General features: G+C 39.0%; 1 protein-coding gene across 20 annotated transcripts in view; it reads right to left on the bottom strand.

The window, feature by feature from the left end:
• RUFY3 (RUN and FYVE domain containing 3) overlaps positions 1–15,364 on the bottom strand; it is a 103,219-nt gene that overhangs the window by 19,700 nt on the left and 68,155 nt on the right. For all 20 annotated transcript variants that reach the window (XR_002522086.2, XR_002522087.2, XR_002522085.2 and 17 more), the window contains 5 exons: positions 14,418–14,483; positions 10,984–11,053; positions 6,572–6,664; positions 4,873–4,956; positions 515–682 (listed from right to left, as the gene is read on the bottom strand). Coding sequence is in view for 15 of the 20 variants with exons in the window: in XM_021938552.2 (XP_021794244.2) it covers positions 515–682; positions 4,873–4,956; positions 6,572–6,664; positions 10,984–11,053; positions 14,418–14,483 (481 nt within the window). In the remaining 5 variants the exon portion in view is untranslated. The remainder of the gene's footprint in view (positions 1–514; positions 683–4,872; positions 4,957–6,571; positions 6,665–10,983; positions 11,054–14,417; positions 14,484–15,364) is intronic.

The following is a 15,364-nucleotide window of genomic DNA, read 5'->3' as shown; positions in this document are numbered from 1 at the left end:
GAAAATAATGATAAACAACCTGTATAACATAAATCCTAAAATTACAACCACACATGCCTTTTGAATCTAATGGTAAGTGGGAAAACAGAAATGTTCATATATTTCGATATCAGTTAATCCTCAAATGGAAAAAAAAGCAATTTATCTAAAGTTAGTACTGTTATTTGCAGGGTTATCACAGTAATAGTTCATCAATGTATCACTTTCCAGTGTAAAAGCTAATAGAATATGTAACTCAGCTGGCATAGTAGACTGCAGAATAGAAATTATACTATAGGATAAAAAAGACCCTCACCCTCTATTATAATGTGAAAAGTGGTCATGGTTTTCTATAACAGCCATACAGGATCCCATGACGGTCTGATTCTGAAAGCAGTTTATTGGCAGCTAGCATTAAAATGAGATGTGATTCTTTCCTCTTGTAATTAAAGTGTGATTCTGGAGGATAAGATGGGAGAAGGGGAGCCCCAGGATTTTAGAAAGCCAGTGAGTCTATTCCTCATACTTCCCCTACCTGCAACTTAAAGGCAAGTTCGTGCTTGAGAGCTCTGAGGTCATCCAGCTGCTGCCGAAGAGATACCAGGGCATCCTGCTTCTCACAGACATCCTTCTCCAGCATCTTCATAGCCAATTCCATCTCCTGCCTCATGCTGATCTGCATCTCCAGCTCTTTTTCAACATCCTGCCCCCAAAGGTAAGTAAATTGCTTACACTCTGTTTCTTCAACTAAGTACAAACCATAATATTTCACAGGAAAAAGTATACCAAAACTCTCAGGTCGAATATTCTAGCAAAACAGCTTAAGCTACCATTCATTTTCAGAAACATTAACAATAATTAATTGATAATGAACAATAATTAGAATACACAATAACATTTGCCCAATAATGTACAAATCTGAAAAACCTGCTAAGCCAAAGGTAGTGCTATTTAATATGTCTAAAATATACACATATTTGAGACACTTCATTAGACCTTAAGACAACTGATGGTCATATCTTATTATAGAAATATACATACAGGATTACAGCAGTCAGCACAAAATGAAGCAGTTGCAATCCTCCTAAATGTGATGTTGTTGATATATTCAAGAGCCCAGGGAACCCAGAGGACCATCTGGGTCCCTGGGGTAACATCGCAATTACTGAGGATGACTAGTATGGTTAAGAGGCTAACAGAAATTTTTTTTTTTTTTTTGAGATGAAGTCTAGCTCTGTCGCCCAGGCTGGAGTGCAGTGGCTCGATCTTGGCTCACCGCAACCTCCACCTCCCGGGTTCAAGCGATTCTTCTGCCTCAGCCTCCTGAGTAGCTGGGACTATGGGTGCACGCCACCACACTCGGCTAATTTTTTTTATTTTTAGTAGAGACAGGGTTTCACCATGTTGATCAGGCTGGTCTCAAATTCCTGACCTCGTGATCCGCCTGCATCAGCCTCCCAAAGCGCTGGGATTACAGGCGTGAGCCACTGCGCTCAGCCGCTAACAGAATTTTTAGTTCACTTAACATGATACCTCTTTTTGTCTCAACCATTATTACTGCAACATTATTTGGGTGATCAAAGACAGAAAGACATGAGGATCTTCTGCATCTGTCTTGTGCCTTGGGCTCACCTAGGACCTCGCCTACTTTCTTAGTTTCCTTCCTTCTTAACAAACATTTGTCTTACTGTGATAAAAGGATATGAATTTTTTTTTTTTTTGAGACAAAGTCTCGCTCTGTCGCCCAGGCTGGAGTGCAGTGGCTGGATCTCAGCTCACTGCAAGCTCCGTCTCCCGGGTTTAGGCCATTCTCTTTCCTCAGCCTCCCGAGTAGCTGGGACTACAGGCGCCCGCCACCTCGCCTGGCTAGTTTTTTGGTATTTTTTAGTAGAGACGGGGTTTCACTGTGTTAGCCAGGATGGTCTCGATCTCCTGACCTCGTGATCCGCCCGTCTCGGCCTCCCAAAGTGCTGGGATTACAGGCTTGAGCCACCGTGCCCAGCCAGGATGTGAGAAATTTTAAGATTTTTATTATGTGCCACTTCACTGAGATTCTCGTTTTACATGATTAGCATTATAGAAAACGAATCATACCCCTTCTTAAAATGCTGACATATATTATTTCTGCGACCTTTCTTATGAAAAGTATTACATTTTCAGATCTCAGTCACAAACACATAGAAGGCAAACGCTAAGTATTTTAAGGATGTTAAAATAATGCCACTTTGCTTTCAAAAAAATCTGAAATTCTGGCCAGGTGCAATGGCTCACACCTGTAATCCCAGCACTTTGGAAGTCTGAGGTGGGTGGATCACAAGGTCAGGAGTTTGAGACAAGCCTGGCCAATGTGGTGAAACCCCGTCTCTACTAAAAATATAAAAATGAGCTGGGTGTGGTGGCAGGCGCCTGTAATCCCAGCTATTTAGGAGGCTGAGGCAGGAGAATCTCTTGAACCCGGGAGGTGGAGGTTGCAGTGAGCTGAGATTGCACCACTACACTCCAGCCTGGGCAACAGAGCAAGACTCTATCTCAAAAAAAAAAAAAAAAAATCTAAAATTCTGTTATATTCTGTCAATTTGTAACATATATATATTTTTGAGACAGGGTCTCCCTCTGTCACCCAGGCTGGAGTGTAGTGAGCCAATCCTACAACTGCCTCTCACTGGGCTCAGGTGATCTCCCTCCTCAGCTTCCCAAGTAACTGGGAATACAGGCATGGACCACCAAGCATGGTTAATTTTGTAATTTTTGTAGAGATAGGGTCTCCCTATGTTGCCCAGGCTGGTCTCAAACTCCTGAGGTCAAGCGATCTTCCCAAAATGCTGGGATTACAGGTGTGAGCCATGGCGCTTGGCCTGTAATAATTTTTTAGTACAAGTTAAGTCACTCCTTACTTTCAGGCTCCTCCTTATTCTTAAAGACTTTCTGGGGAGCTCCTTGTGTTTGTTACACTATCTAAACTCCAGGAAGAGTTAATATGTGAAAACCAGGGGTTATTAATATAATAACACTAGCACCTGGAGAAAATCCAGTATAGGAACAGTATCCCTTATTATAAATTCTTTTTTAAAAAAGTGTGATTGACACATAGTAATTTATGGTGTAGAACATGATGCTTCGATAATATAAAAATTGTGTAATGACCAAATCAGAGAAACGAACGTATCTATTATCTTAAACATTTATCATTTCTTTGTGATGAGAATATTCAAAAGTCTCTTTTCTTTCCAGCATAAAGAAAAGACGAATATTTAAGGTGATGGGTATCTCGAGAACACTGATTTGGTCTTTACAAATTACATGAGTATATTAAATTATCATATGTACCCTGGAACTATGTATATCTATTATGCACCAATAAAAACAACAACAACAACAATAAAACAACAACAAACCTTTCTTCTAACTATTTTAAAATGTATACTAATATTAACTCTAGTCACCACACACTATGTAACAGAGGACCAGAACTTATTCCTCCTATCTAACTATAGCTTTGTACCTGTTGACCAATCTCTTACTATCCCCTGCTTCCTCTCCCCGTAGTAACCACCACCTTACTCTCTACTTTTATGAGAACGTTTTAGATTCCACATGAGTGTTATCATATGGCATTTCTCTTTCTGTGTTTAGCTTATTACACTTCACATAACGTCCTCCAGGTTCACCCATGTTGCCACAAATGACAGGATTTCATTCTTTTTTATCGCTGAATAGCATCACATTGTGTTTATGTACCATGCTTTCTTTATCCATTCACGTGTTGATGAACACTTAGGTTGATACCATATCTTGGCTACTGTGAATAATGCTGCAATAAACATAGGAGTGCAGATTCTCTTTGACATACTGATTTCATTTCCTTTGGATATATACCCAGTAGTGGGATTGCTGGATCATATGCTAGACTGATTTTTAATTAATTAATTTTTTATTTTTTCAGACAGAGTCTGGCTCTGTCACCCAGGATGGAGTGCAGGGATACAATCTTGGCTCACTGCAGCCTCTGCCTCCCAGGTTCAAGCAATTCTCCTGCCTCAGCCTCCCAAGTACCTGGGATTACAGGTGCATACCACCATGCCTGGCTTTTTTTTTTTGTATTTTTAGTAGAGACAGGGTTTCACCATGCTGGTCATGCTGGTCTCGAACTCCTGACCTCATGTGATCCATCTGCCCGGCCTCCCAAAGTGTTGGGATTACAGGTGTTAGCCACTGTGCCTGGCCCGATTTTTAATTTTTTAAGACAACCTTCACACTGTTTTACATAGTAGCTATACTAATTTATATTTTCACCAGCAGCGTGTAAAGGTTCTCTTTCTCTACATCCTTGTCAACACTTATCTTTCAATTTGATAGTTGCCATTCTGATTAGAGTGAGGTGATATACTCTCTAACTATATATTTATATGTATTTTTTTAATTTCTAAAAAATCTTAAGACTAATACTGGATGATAAGTTTTCCATTTATATCTAAGACCATAATAAATCAGAAATAACAGCTAAAAATAAAATAGAGTAATCCTACATTAACGATTCTTTGTAAAGAAAAGAGGAGCCACCACTCCAAGAATCTTTGCAGGGATGAGGACTTAGGTAGGATTGAGACTGCATAGTTTAAAAAAGTAGGTTCTGTATACTTAATATTGTTGTAATACAAACTACAAAAGCAAAAAAATAAAAATTAACAAAATCTTATTGTTGAGAATACTCAGAAAAAGATTGAGAAAATATGATAAGGAATGTGGTTTAAAAAGAGATAAACCATTTTATAGGATCTATAGTTTTTTAGAACACTACTGATATTTCTAATCTTAGTCTGTATGATAAAACGTGTAAGTGGGCAGTTACCTTTTAATATATTCCTGAACTATTAGAAATTAAGCAAAGTTTACCAATCGTAATTGTGTCTCTTCTTTTAAATGCTTTCTTGCTTCACTTAGTGCTTGCCCTTCTGCAGTTCTGTCTTGCTTGGGACCCTCGAAAAGATAAATAACATTGTACATATTTAAGGATTTGATCTATACAGAATTAATAGACACTAACACTGCTACTTAGTAAGAAAAAAAGATCATACAGAAGCAGGTATAATAATGAACAAACACAACAAAGAAATTGAAGAAGTCTAGTATATTTTTAAAGGTTAAGCTGAATTGGGGGTTTCCTGACACTTTATTTAAAATCCTAAAATAGGTTATCAAACCAGATGGTAGAAGTTTTAAAAATCAGCCTCTAAAAACAACATAGTATTCATTTCAAAATAAGAGTTGGGTTATAGGTTTTTCTTTTTTATTTTTTGAGATGGAGTCTCACTCTGTCGCCCAGGCTGGAGTACAGAGGCTCAATCTTTGCTCACTGCAACCTCCACCTCCTGGGTTCAAGTGATTCTCCTGTCTCAGCTTCCCGAGTAGCTGGGATTACAGGCGTGTGCCACCATGCCTGGCTAATTTTTGTATTTTTGGTAGAGACAAGGTTTCACTATGTTGGCCAGGCTGGTCTCGAACCCCCGACCTCAAGTGATCTGCCCCCCTTGGCCTCCCAAAGTGCTGGGATTACAGGCGTGAGCCACCGCACCCAGCCCAGGGGCTATAGGTTTAAATGTTAATACATTCAATCTCCAGAGAATTCACAACTCGTATCTTCAACTATCCAGCGAGATCACAGATAAAAACAAGCAGGTCATAAAAAAATTATTCTGAGCAGTCATGAAGTCCATGCATTAAAGTCAATCACTTTACTCATGGAAAACTGCTTTTGTCCCCTCGCAGAGCCTAGTAACTCTTTAAGAACAATTTTAATAACTATGGATTTGAATTCCTAGGGACAGTAGATTAGAAGCATGAAGATAAAAGGAAGTAGAGAGATCATCCTAGAGATAACAACACTAAGCATCAATAAAAAGTAAGAGATGCTAGTGAATACAAAAAAGATAGGGAAAAAAACCATCCACAGAAATCGGGGAATATTTAAGTGTAGGTGTCAGAAGCTCTATCAATTTCAATAGCCTCCTAAAGTGGCACTATTATAATTTAGCAGAGAATTGTCAATGTTGGTAATTATGATCCTCAGTCATCATAAAGGGCTAAATGTATTAAATTATGTCCTTAATTAAGAAGGCTCGGAATTGTACAAAACATAAAGGTTTACAAAATTCTAATCAGACATGTATAAAAAGTTTGGTGCTTTAAGGAATTAAGTTATCTAGAAAATACATTTATATGGTAGCTCTTTCCCAGTGATATATAAATGAGGTGTCACTTCTTATAAAACAGTAACATGGTGTAAAAGTAATAGTATATTTAACATAACAAATTGTTAAATACTGTATGAATCATTAGTACATAAAAACAAGAGACGGAATTAGACTGTTTTGTGAAGTCTCTAAACAGATGTAGGTGGCTGTGAAGCCAAGAAGCATCTTGTAGGAAAAGGCGCATAACCCTCCCACAACCTTCATCACACATGCATGGAGTCTAAATAAAAAGTGTACTTGATACAGGCCAGCTGATTAAAATAGTCCTTTAGAGACTCCCCTTTACCACTAACAAGTTGACATGCTCTCAATGAATATTTTATAAATCCAGTAAGATTAACCTTCCGATTGGATTCCAGTATGTAGGAACTTTCCTCTTTAACTCGTTCCATTTCTTCTTGTAAGGTAATGATCCTGTTGTTTGCAACTGCAAGCTGTGGATAAAATTTTAAAAATAATCCTTTATGTTTTTAAAATTAACATAGTATAAGATAATTCACAATCTGCTAGGATGTAATTCTCGGGCTTGGATATTCTTAGAAAGCAAGCAAGCTATAACCCAATAAAAATGTTATTATAGGAACTCAAGAGAAATATTTTTCTTTCTTTATTTTTCTGAGACAGGGCCTTGCTCTATTGCCCAGCCTGGAGTGCAGTGGCATGATCTAGGGTCACTGTAACCTCTGCCTCCTGGGTTCAAGTGATTCTCATGCCTTAGCCTTCCAAGTAGCTGGGACTACAGGCATGTACCACCATGCCCAGCCAATTTTTGTATTTTTAGTAGAGACAAGGTTTCACCATGTTGGCCAGGCTGGTGTTGAACTTCTGGCTTCAAGAGATCTGCCCACCTCGGCCTCCCAAATGCTAGGATTATAGGCGTTAGCCACTGCGCCTTAAGATGATCTCAAGAGTGTTCTTATAGATATACACATATTTAGTAAGAAAAAAATATATTTATTAAGAACGTCTATTTCTAAAATGTTTAATAAAGGGGTCCTGTCACACCATGGAACCCATGTGACAAACCTTCTATAAGATCTTTTATAGATGATTTCTTAAAAGATTAAAGACATGAACTCCAAAGTTCTCATGCTAAAAATCCCATTAAGCATTGAGGAGATTTTTCATTTCAACACCTAAAAAGATCAGGTAATGTTATTAGCAGTAAACTGCTATGGGGAAACATTTATATCTCTTTCTTAGAAGGAAAAAGTAAGGTGGAAACACTTTTTCCTTCTCTGCATCTACTAAACTCCCAGAGAATGTGAAGGTGCCTGCAGGAGGCTGGGAGGAATAACCAAGCAGGCTCCTCTCAGCCAGGCTAGTCTCCTTCTCAATTCTTGTCTCCTCACTAGCAATAGGTTCAGGCTTTGTTCAGTTCCTGTACTAACATGGTAAGCACAGAGAAGCTCACGCTTTCTGGGGGCAGGCCTGAAAACCCAGTTCTCTTTCAGATCCTGTGGCCTAAAAATGTACAAGAAACCAATTCTGGGCAAGTAGGTCTCCTCTCTAGATCCAAGTATGCCCTCAGGCAGGTTGTTCCAAAATCTTGATTTAAGAGAAACTATTGGGCAACCTGATTATGGCTGCAGATCACAGGAGGTTTTCCAATTCATCTTTACCAAAAATGAAGTAGACATTTATTTATCTATCTATCTATCTATTTATTTATTTGAGACAGGGTCTCCCTCTGTTGCCCAGGTTGGAGTGTGGTGGCACAATCTTGACTACTGCAGCGTTGGTCTCCTGGGCTCAAGCAATCCTCCCGCCTCAGCATCCCGAGTAGCTGGGACTACAGTGTGCACCACAACACCCGGCTAAATTTTTTGGTGTAGAGATGGGGTCTCACTATATTTCCCAGGCTAACCTTGAACTCATGGCCCTAAATGATCCTCCTGCCTTGGCTTCCAAAGGGCTGGGATTACAGGTGTGAGTCACCATGCACGGCCTGAAGTAGATATTTATATCTGCATCTGCTTAATTCTTCTTAGTCTGTCATTCAGATTCAAAACCCAGGAGGGGAAAAGAGGGCTGCCATCTTTCTGACTGGCCTTTTTTTTTTTTGAGATGGGGTTTCGCCATGTTGCCCAGGCTGGTCTTGGAATCCTGGCCTCAAGCGATCCACCCACCTTGACATCCCAAAGTGCTGGGATTACAGGCGTGAGCCACCGTGCCTGGCCTTACTGGCTCTCTTAAACCCAAAACGGAAATGGCAAAAGGCAGAACTAATCCCATCTGCTTTCTTACAGCATATTTTCTTTAAGAAAGTAAGTGTTGTTGGTAAAATAAATAAGTAAATGAATACATAGTATTAATATAACTCTAAGGAAGACAAGTCTTATGACTGAGAGAATAAAATTAACAACTATATTTATTGAGTGCTTATGATGTGTTAGGTGCTGTTCTAAGCCCTAATCATGTATTAAATCATTTCATTCACACAGCAATCTCACAAAATGTTATTATTGCTATTTCCATGTTACAGATAAGTAAATCAAGGAATAGAAGCTTAAGTAATTGGCCCAGGATTAGAAGACTAGCAAGTGGTTGGGTGCGGTGGCTCATGCCTGTAATTCCAGCAGTTTGGGAGGCCGAGGTGGGTGGATCACCGGAAGTCGGGAGCTCAAGACCAGCCTGGCCAACCTGGTGAAACCCTGTTTCTACAAAAATACAAAAATTAGCCAGCTGTGGTGATGCATGCCTGTGGTCCCGGCTACTCAGGAGGCTAAGGCAGGAGAATTGCTTGAACCAGGAGGCGGAGATTAAAGTGAGCCGAGATGGCGCCGCTGCACTCCAACCTGGGTGAGATAGCAATACTCCATCTCAAAAAAAAAAAAAAAAACAAAACAAAAACCAAAAAACCAAAAAACAAAAAACGAAAAACAAAAACAAAACAAAAAACCCCCAAAAAACTAGCAAGTGCCAAAGCCAGGACATGAACCCAAGTAGCCTAACTTTACAGAGCATGCTTAATTGCTATGCTGTACAGATTCAACAAAGTAGCAACAGAATAACAGTAAAAAGTCTGCACTGAACATTCCAAAAGTCTATCTGATAAGATTCTAAGGACCATAAGCACAAATTAAAGTTTTAAGATTTATAAAATTTAAAAATTTTTGTCCAGAAGTGAAGGCCACAGAGCTGAGTAATAAAAAAGGTATTTTAAAACTATAATAATGAAAATGTTCATTCTAAAGAAAAACCGATTAAAAGCATCTTCCTGACTAGTGCTTCAATTTGATTTTATTTAAACTAAATTCATCCCATGGGGTGTAAGGGCATCATTACAATTAGAAATAAAGAAGGTGGGCCAGGCCCAGTGGCTATGCCTATACTTCTGGCACTTTGGAAAGTCGAGGCAGGCGGGTTGCTTGAGCTCAGCAGTTCAGGACCAGCCTGGGCAACATGGCAAGACCCCCTCTCTACTAAAAATAGCCAGGTGTGGTGGTGCATGCCTGTGATCCCAGCTACTTGGGAGGCTGAAGGTGGGAGATCACTTGAGCCTGAGGGGCAGGGGTTGCAGTGAGCCATTGTGCCACTGCACTACAGCCTGGACAACAGAGTGAGACCCTATTTCAGGAAAAAAAAAAAAAAAAAGAAAAAGAAATAAAGAAGGTAAACTCTTTGCCATCTGGACAATGTTATTTAGTATTTTTCATAAAAACATATAATGCTATTTAAAGAAAAAAATATCTGTAGCTAAGGCTTTGGCAAGTTAAGGAAAAAAATCTTTTTATTAGAAGTAAAACATGAGGTTATTTTTCTGTTCTTATTTTAGGGACTTTTCTAAGAGTTTTCATATTCTTATCTGATCTTCAGAGTTAATTGTGAGGCTGAAAAGGAAGTATATTGTAAACACTCATTTTCCAGTGATGGAACTGAGTCCCTTGGAGGTCAAGTGACTGACTTACTCAGGAGCACATAAGTTACATAAGCATGATTTGTAGGCAGGGATTACAGATCTTCTGAGCAGTACTCTTTACCTTATCTATGTAACTGTTCCAGGAAGAAAACAAGGACAAAGGGAGTGGGGAGTTTGCCAATTTGGAACATAAATCAATGTCTGGCACATATAAATATTTGTCTAGCTCTTGCACATAAACAGTGTGTGAAATGTTCACTGAATGAATAAATGATGAATATGCTATATGCTAAGCATTTAGTCTAAGCTAGCCCAGACAAAACATGCACACAAAAGGAACCAAGATACGCCATCAACCAGGCAACATGCCCCTACACAGTCTAATTGGGTAAATGAGATCCTGCAATAAGCCAACTGGCCATTCTAGTCAGAATAAGGAGTTATGGGCCGGGCGCGGTGGCTCACGCCTGTAATCCCAGCACTTTGGGAGGCTGAGGCGGGTGGATCACCTGAGGTCAGGAGTTCAAGACCAGTCTGACCAACATGGAGAAACCCTGTCTCTACTAGAAAAATAAAAATTAGCAGGGGTGGTGGCACATGCCTGTAATCCCAGCTACTCGGGAGGCTGAGGCAGGAGAATCGCTTGAACCCAGGAGACGGAGGTTGCGGTGAGCTAAGATCGTGCCATTGCACTCCAGCCTGGGCAACAAGAGCGAAACTCCGTCTCAAAAAAAAAAAAAGAAAGAAAAGAAAAAAGAATAAGGAGTTACGTACTACAGTTGATATTCTTTGAAAAGTCAAGTTCTTTCTTTCCAAGGTTACATAAAAAGTATTAGTTCTACTAATGCATATTAAATTCTATAAGTCAATCAAAGAATTTCCAAAACTTACCTCCTCTGTCAGTTTAGTGTTGGATTTTTCTAATGCATCTACTTTTGCCTGAAGGTTGTTTACAGTAGCACTATAAAGAGAAAAAAAAAATATCACTTTTGAAAAACAGACAATACCCCGTACCTTCCTTTTTAAACGCTTCACACTTATCCTTCACTGTCTAATGTTCACAATTTTAAATTTTATTTTATTATTACTTTTTTAGACGGAGTCTTGTCGTGTCGCCGAAACTGGAGCGCAGTGGTGCGAGACTACAGGCATGCACAACCAAATCCAGCTAATTTTTGTATTTTTTGGTGGAGATGGGGTTTCACCCTGTTGCCCAGGCAGGTCTCAAACTGCTGACCTCAAGTGACCCACCTGCCTTGGCCTCCCAGAGTGCTGGGATTACAGGCATGAGCCACTGAGCCAGGTCTTAATGCTCACAAATCTTGACCTCTAAGCTTACAAAAGGCGTTATCAGCTTTAACTGCTGTATCTTTGGCATTTGAGTTTTAATTCAATAAGTATTTATTCAATGAAATAAAAGAGTTCATTCCCTACAGAGTAAACTTTAAGGTTTATCTACATATGATAATAACAGGCTATAAGAATTAAATGCTTACATGCACCAAACCGTCTTGTAAATTATGTTATTTGCGTTATTGCATTTATTCCTTTCAACAACCCTTTATGTTAGGTATTCTCATTTACAGATAAAGAAACTAAGGCATAGAAAGAGTAAATAATAGTGCCATTGTTTATATTTCATTGTGAACTGTAACCATGTCTTTGCTTGGCTAACATCTGCATAGTTCATTAAAGTCATTATATTAGTTCTTGGTCTCCAGAGAAAATGTACTTAAATTGTTTTGAATTTGCTAGGTGGAACCAAGACTACTTAAAACTTTACTGATAGTATAATCACAAGTTTTACTTAAATTAAAAATGTCTATTTTTCATAAGAGAACTACAAACAAGATAATAATTTTTTATTTTTTTTGAGATGGAGTCTGGCTCTGTCGCCCAGGCTGGAGTGCAGTGGCCGGATCTCAGCTCACTGCAAGCTCCGCCTCCCGGGTTTACGCCATTCTCCTGCCTCAGCCTCCCGAGTAGCTGGGACTGCAGGCGCCCACCACCTCGCCCGGCTAGTTTTTTTTTTGTATTTTTTAGTAGAGACGGGGTTTCACCGTGTTCGCCAGGATGGTCTCGATCTCCTGACCTCGTAATCCGCCCGTCTCGGCCTCCCAAAGTGCTGGGATTACAGGCTTGAGCCACCGCGCCCGGCCAAGATAATAATAAATGAATGTATTATTATTCAAAATTATTCAGTAGTCTTAACATAACAAGAACATCAAAGTACTTGAGAATACCAATAGCTTTTGGATAGCTCTCCTCAGGCGAGAGGAAACTGTTTTATGTTCCGGAAAGTTCTGAAAATACAGTGGTCCACTCTTATCTATAGTTTTGCTTTCTGTGGTTTCAGTTACCTGCACTCAGCTGTGGTTCAAAAATAGGTAAGAATAGTACAATAAGCTACTATTCTCCCTCTGTGACTTTCTTGGGCAAAGCTGGGCATGTATTTTTTTCTTACATGTAAATAAGGATTTGGATAGACTCATGTATAAACATTTTGTTTAAATCCCAGATAAGATATCCAAATCTGATATGTGCTCTCTATGAAACAAACAATAGAGGGAAGTCTGAGTATGTTCAAAAAACACACATAAATAAGGATTATCCAGTAAGGATTTTTATTTCTCCTAAGATAAAAAAAAAAAGTGAACATATATACAACACTGAATTGTCATAAGGACAGTGGCCCTTAGAAAATCTTTTGGAAATAATGATTTCTCAATGCACAAAATCTTGAAACTGGTATTTCTAATGCTTTCTTTCTCGTTCCTTCTCTTTCTTTAATTTTTGTTTTGTTTTGTTTTGAGACGGAGTCTCGCTCTGTGGCCCAGGCTGGAGTGCAGTGGCGCGATCTCGGCTCACTGCAAGCTCCGCCTCCAGGGTTCACGCCACTCTCCTGCCTCAGCCTCCTGAATAGCTGGGACTACAGGCGCCCGCCACCGCGCCCGGCTAACCTTTTTGTTATTTTCAGTAGAGACGGGGTTTCATCGTGTTAGCAAGGATGGTCTCGATCTCCTGACCTCGTGATCCACCCGCCTGGGCCTCCCAAAGTGCTGGAATTACAGGCGTGAGCCACCACGCCCGGCCTCTTTAATTTTTAATTAAACTTTAATGTTTTATTCACTGTGCTCAGACACAGAATAGCCATAGTCATTTAAAGACAATAATAAATATAAATACAGAAAACTGAAGGGGGAAAAAAACCTGAGAAAACTAGGAAGAAGTTCAATGAAAAGGAAATAAAAGGATGTGTTGATTTTGAGGCAGACACTACATTCATATTACTTTTATTATAGTCTATTGTTAAAATTGTTTTATTTTATTATTGTTGCTAATCTCCTACCTTGCCTAATTTATAAATTAAACTTAAACATAGGTATATATGTATAGGAAAAAACATAGTATATACAGGGTTTGGTACTATCTGTGGTTTCAGATATCCTTTGGCGGTCTTAGAATGTATCCCCTCCACATAAGCGGGAACTACTGTACTTTGTGACTACTTGGTGAATTAACTGCAATAATGGCAAAGAAATTTAATTTATATATTAAATTAATGCTATTAATTCAATGTACAAATGAGAAATGCAGGGAAGCAAAGTATGTATCTTTTTTTTTTTTTTTCAGGCAGGGTCTGGCTCTGTAACCCAAGCTGGGGTGTAATGGCAAGACCAGGGTTCACTGCAGCCTCAACTTCCCAGGCTCAAGTGATCCCCGCACCTCAGCCCCACAAGTAGCTGGGATTACAAGCGTACACCCAGCTAGTTTTATTGAACTTTTTAATAGAGACAAGGTCTTGTTATGTTACCCTAGCTCGTCTTGAACTTCTGAGCTCAAGCAGTCCTCCCGCCTTGGCCTCCCAAAGTGTTGGGACTACAGGTTTTGAGCCACCACACCTGGATGATATGATTAATTTAAAGGTACTAATGTAACGAGTGGTTTACACAAGATCAGCCCTGAAATATGCAGCTACATCTACTCAACTGAAAAAGCCACCCATTTCAACTGTATGTCACATATTTAAAAATTCTTAACTGAATGTATTTATGTATTTAATCACTAGAGTTATAATTACGTACATAATATTATATACTGTTATTTTATATTATATATAACATTATATACTGCCTTTCACTAAAGGTCACCAAAACTGTTAAATGCTCTTTATTTATCTAGTGCCTAACTCAGTGCCTGGCAAGCAGGAATTCTACAAATATTTGTTGAACGTTGTCTGAATTTATCCTCACTGCTCATCATCTTACTCTTCCCTTCTCCTTCAACAATTCCCCAGTAAAGTAATACATTTATTCATTATTTACTTTAAATGTCTGTTCAGTTCTTCTACATAGTTCTTCTGGTCCAGAATTGCAGTAATCTGACCGTCTCTGGGAGAAGGGGAAGAAAAGAGAAATAAACTAAATAACATAAGAAATACCAAGATCCCAACCCCACCTCACCCCATCTTTTCATAAAACATAAGAAAAAAATTGTGGCACAGATACACTGAACCATAAGACAGATCTGATGTAAAACCCTATTGACATATTAACAAGAGTCAGGAGTTTAAAAATGACAAAACCCCACACTAATAAAGCTCTTGTTGTAGCTTACAAACCTTAGTATTAATAATTTAGGTCACAGGTATGATGTTGCAATCTATTAGACGCATTTAAAGGATAAAAATTTTCTTGTTAATAGGTTTTTCAGCTTCGTAGTAGTACTTAATAGTAACAATTTCCAATCGTCATAGGACTTGAATTAAGCTCACTCTGATATAATATAGCTGTTCTCAAGGGCTAAATATTTGTCTGTAAGTGCTATTTAACATTTAAAGTGAATGGTTAAAAAGGCTTTCATAAAGATCAAATGTTCATTATATATATTACATACATTTAATATTATATATATTATGTATATTTAATATTTAATATTTAATATTTCATATATATTATATATATGGATTTTTTGTTTTGGTTTGGTTTTTTTAAGACGGAGTCCCGTTCTGTCACCCAGGTTGGAGTGCAATGGTGTGATCTCGGCTCACTGCAACCTCCGCCTTCTGAGTTCAAGTGATTCTCCCGCCTCAGCCTCCGAAATAGCTGGGATTACAGGCACCTGCCATCATGCCTGGCTCATTTTCTTTTTTATATTATTGTAGAGATGGGGTTTCACCATGTTTCCCGGGCTGGTCTCAAACTCCTGATCTCAGGTGATCTGGCTGCCCTGGCCTCCAAAAGTGCTGGGATTACAGGCATGAGCCACCATA

This window comes from Papio anubis, chromosome 3, assembly GCF_008728515.1.
Source record: "Papio anubis isolate 15944 chromosome 3, Panubis1.0, whole genome shotgun sequence".
NCBI classification, from domain to species: Eukaryota; Metazoa; Chordata; class Mammalia; order Primates; family Cercopithecidae; genus Papio; species Papio anubis.
This window is presented reverse-complemented; position numbering and strand designations above follow the sequence as displayed.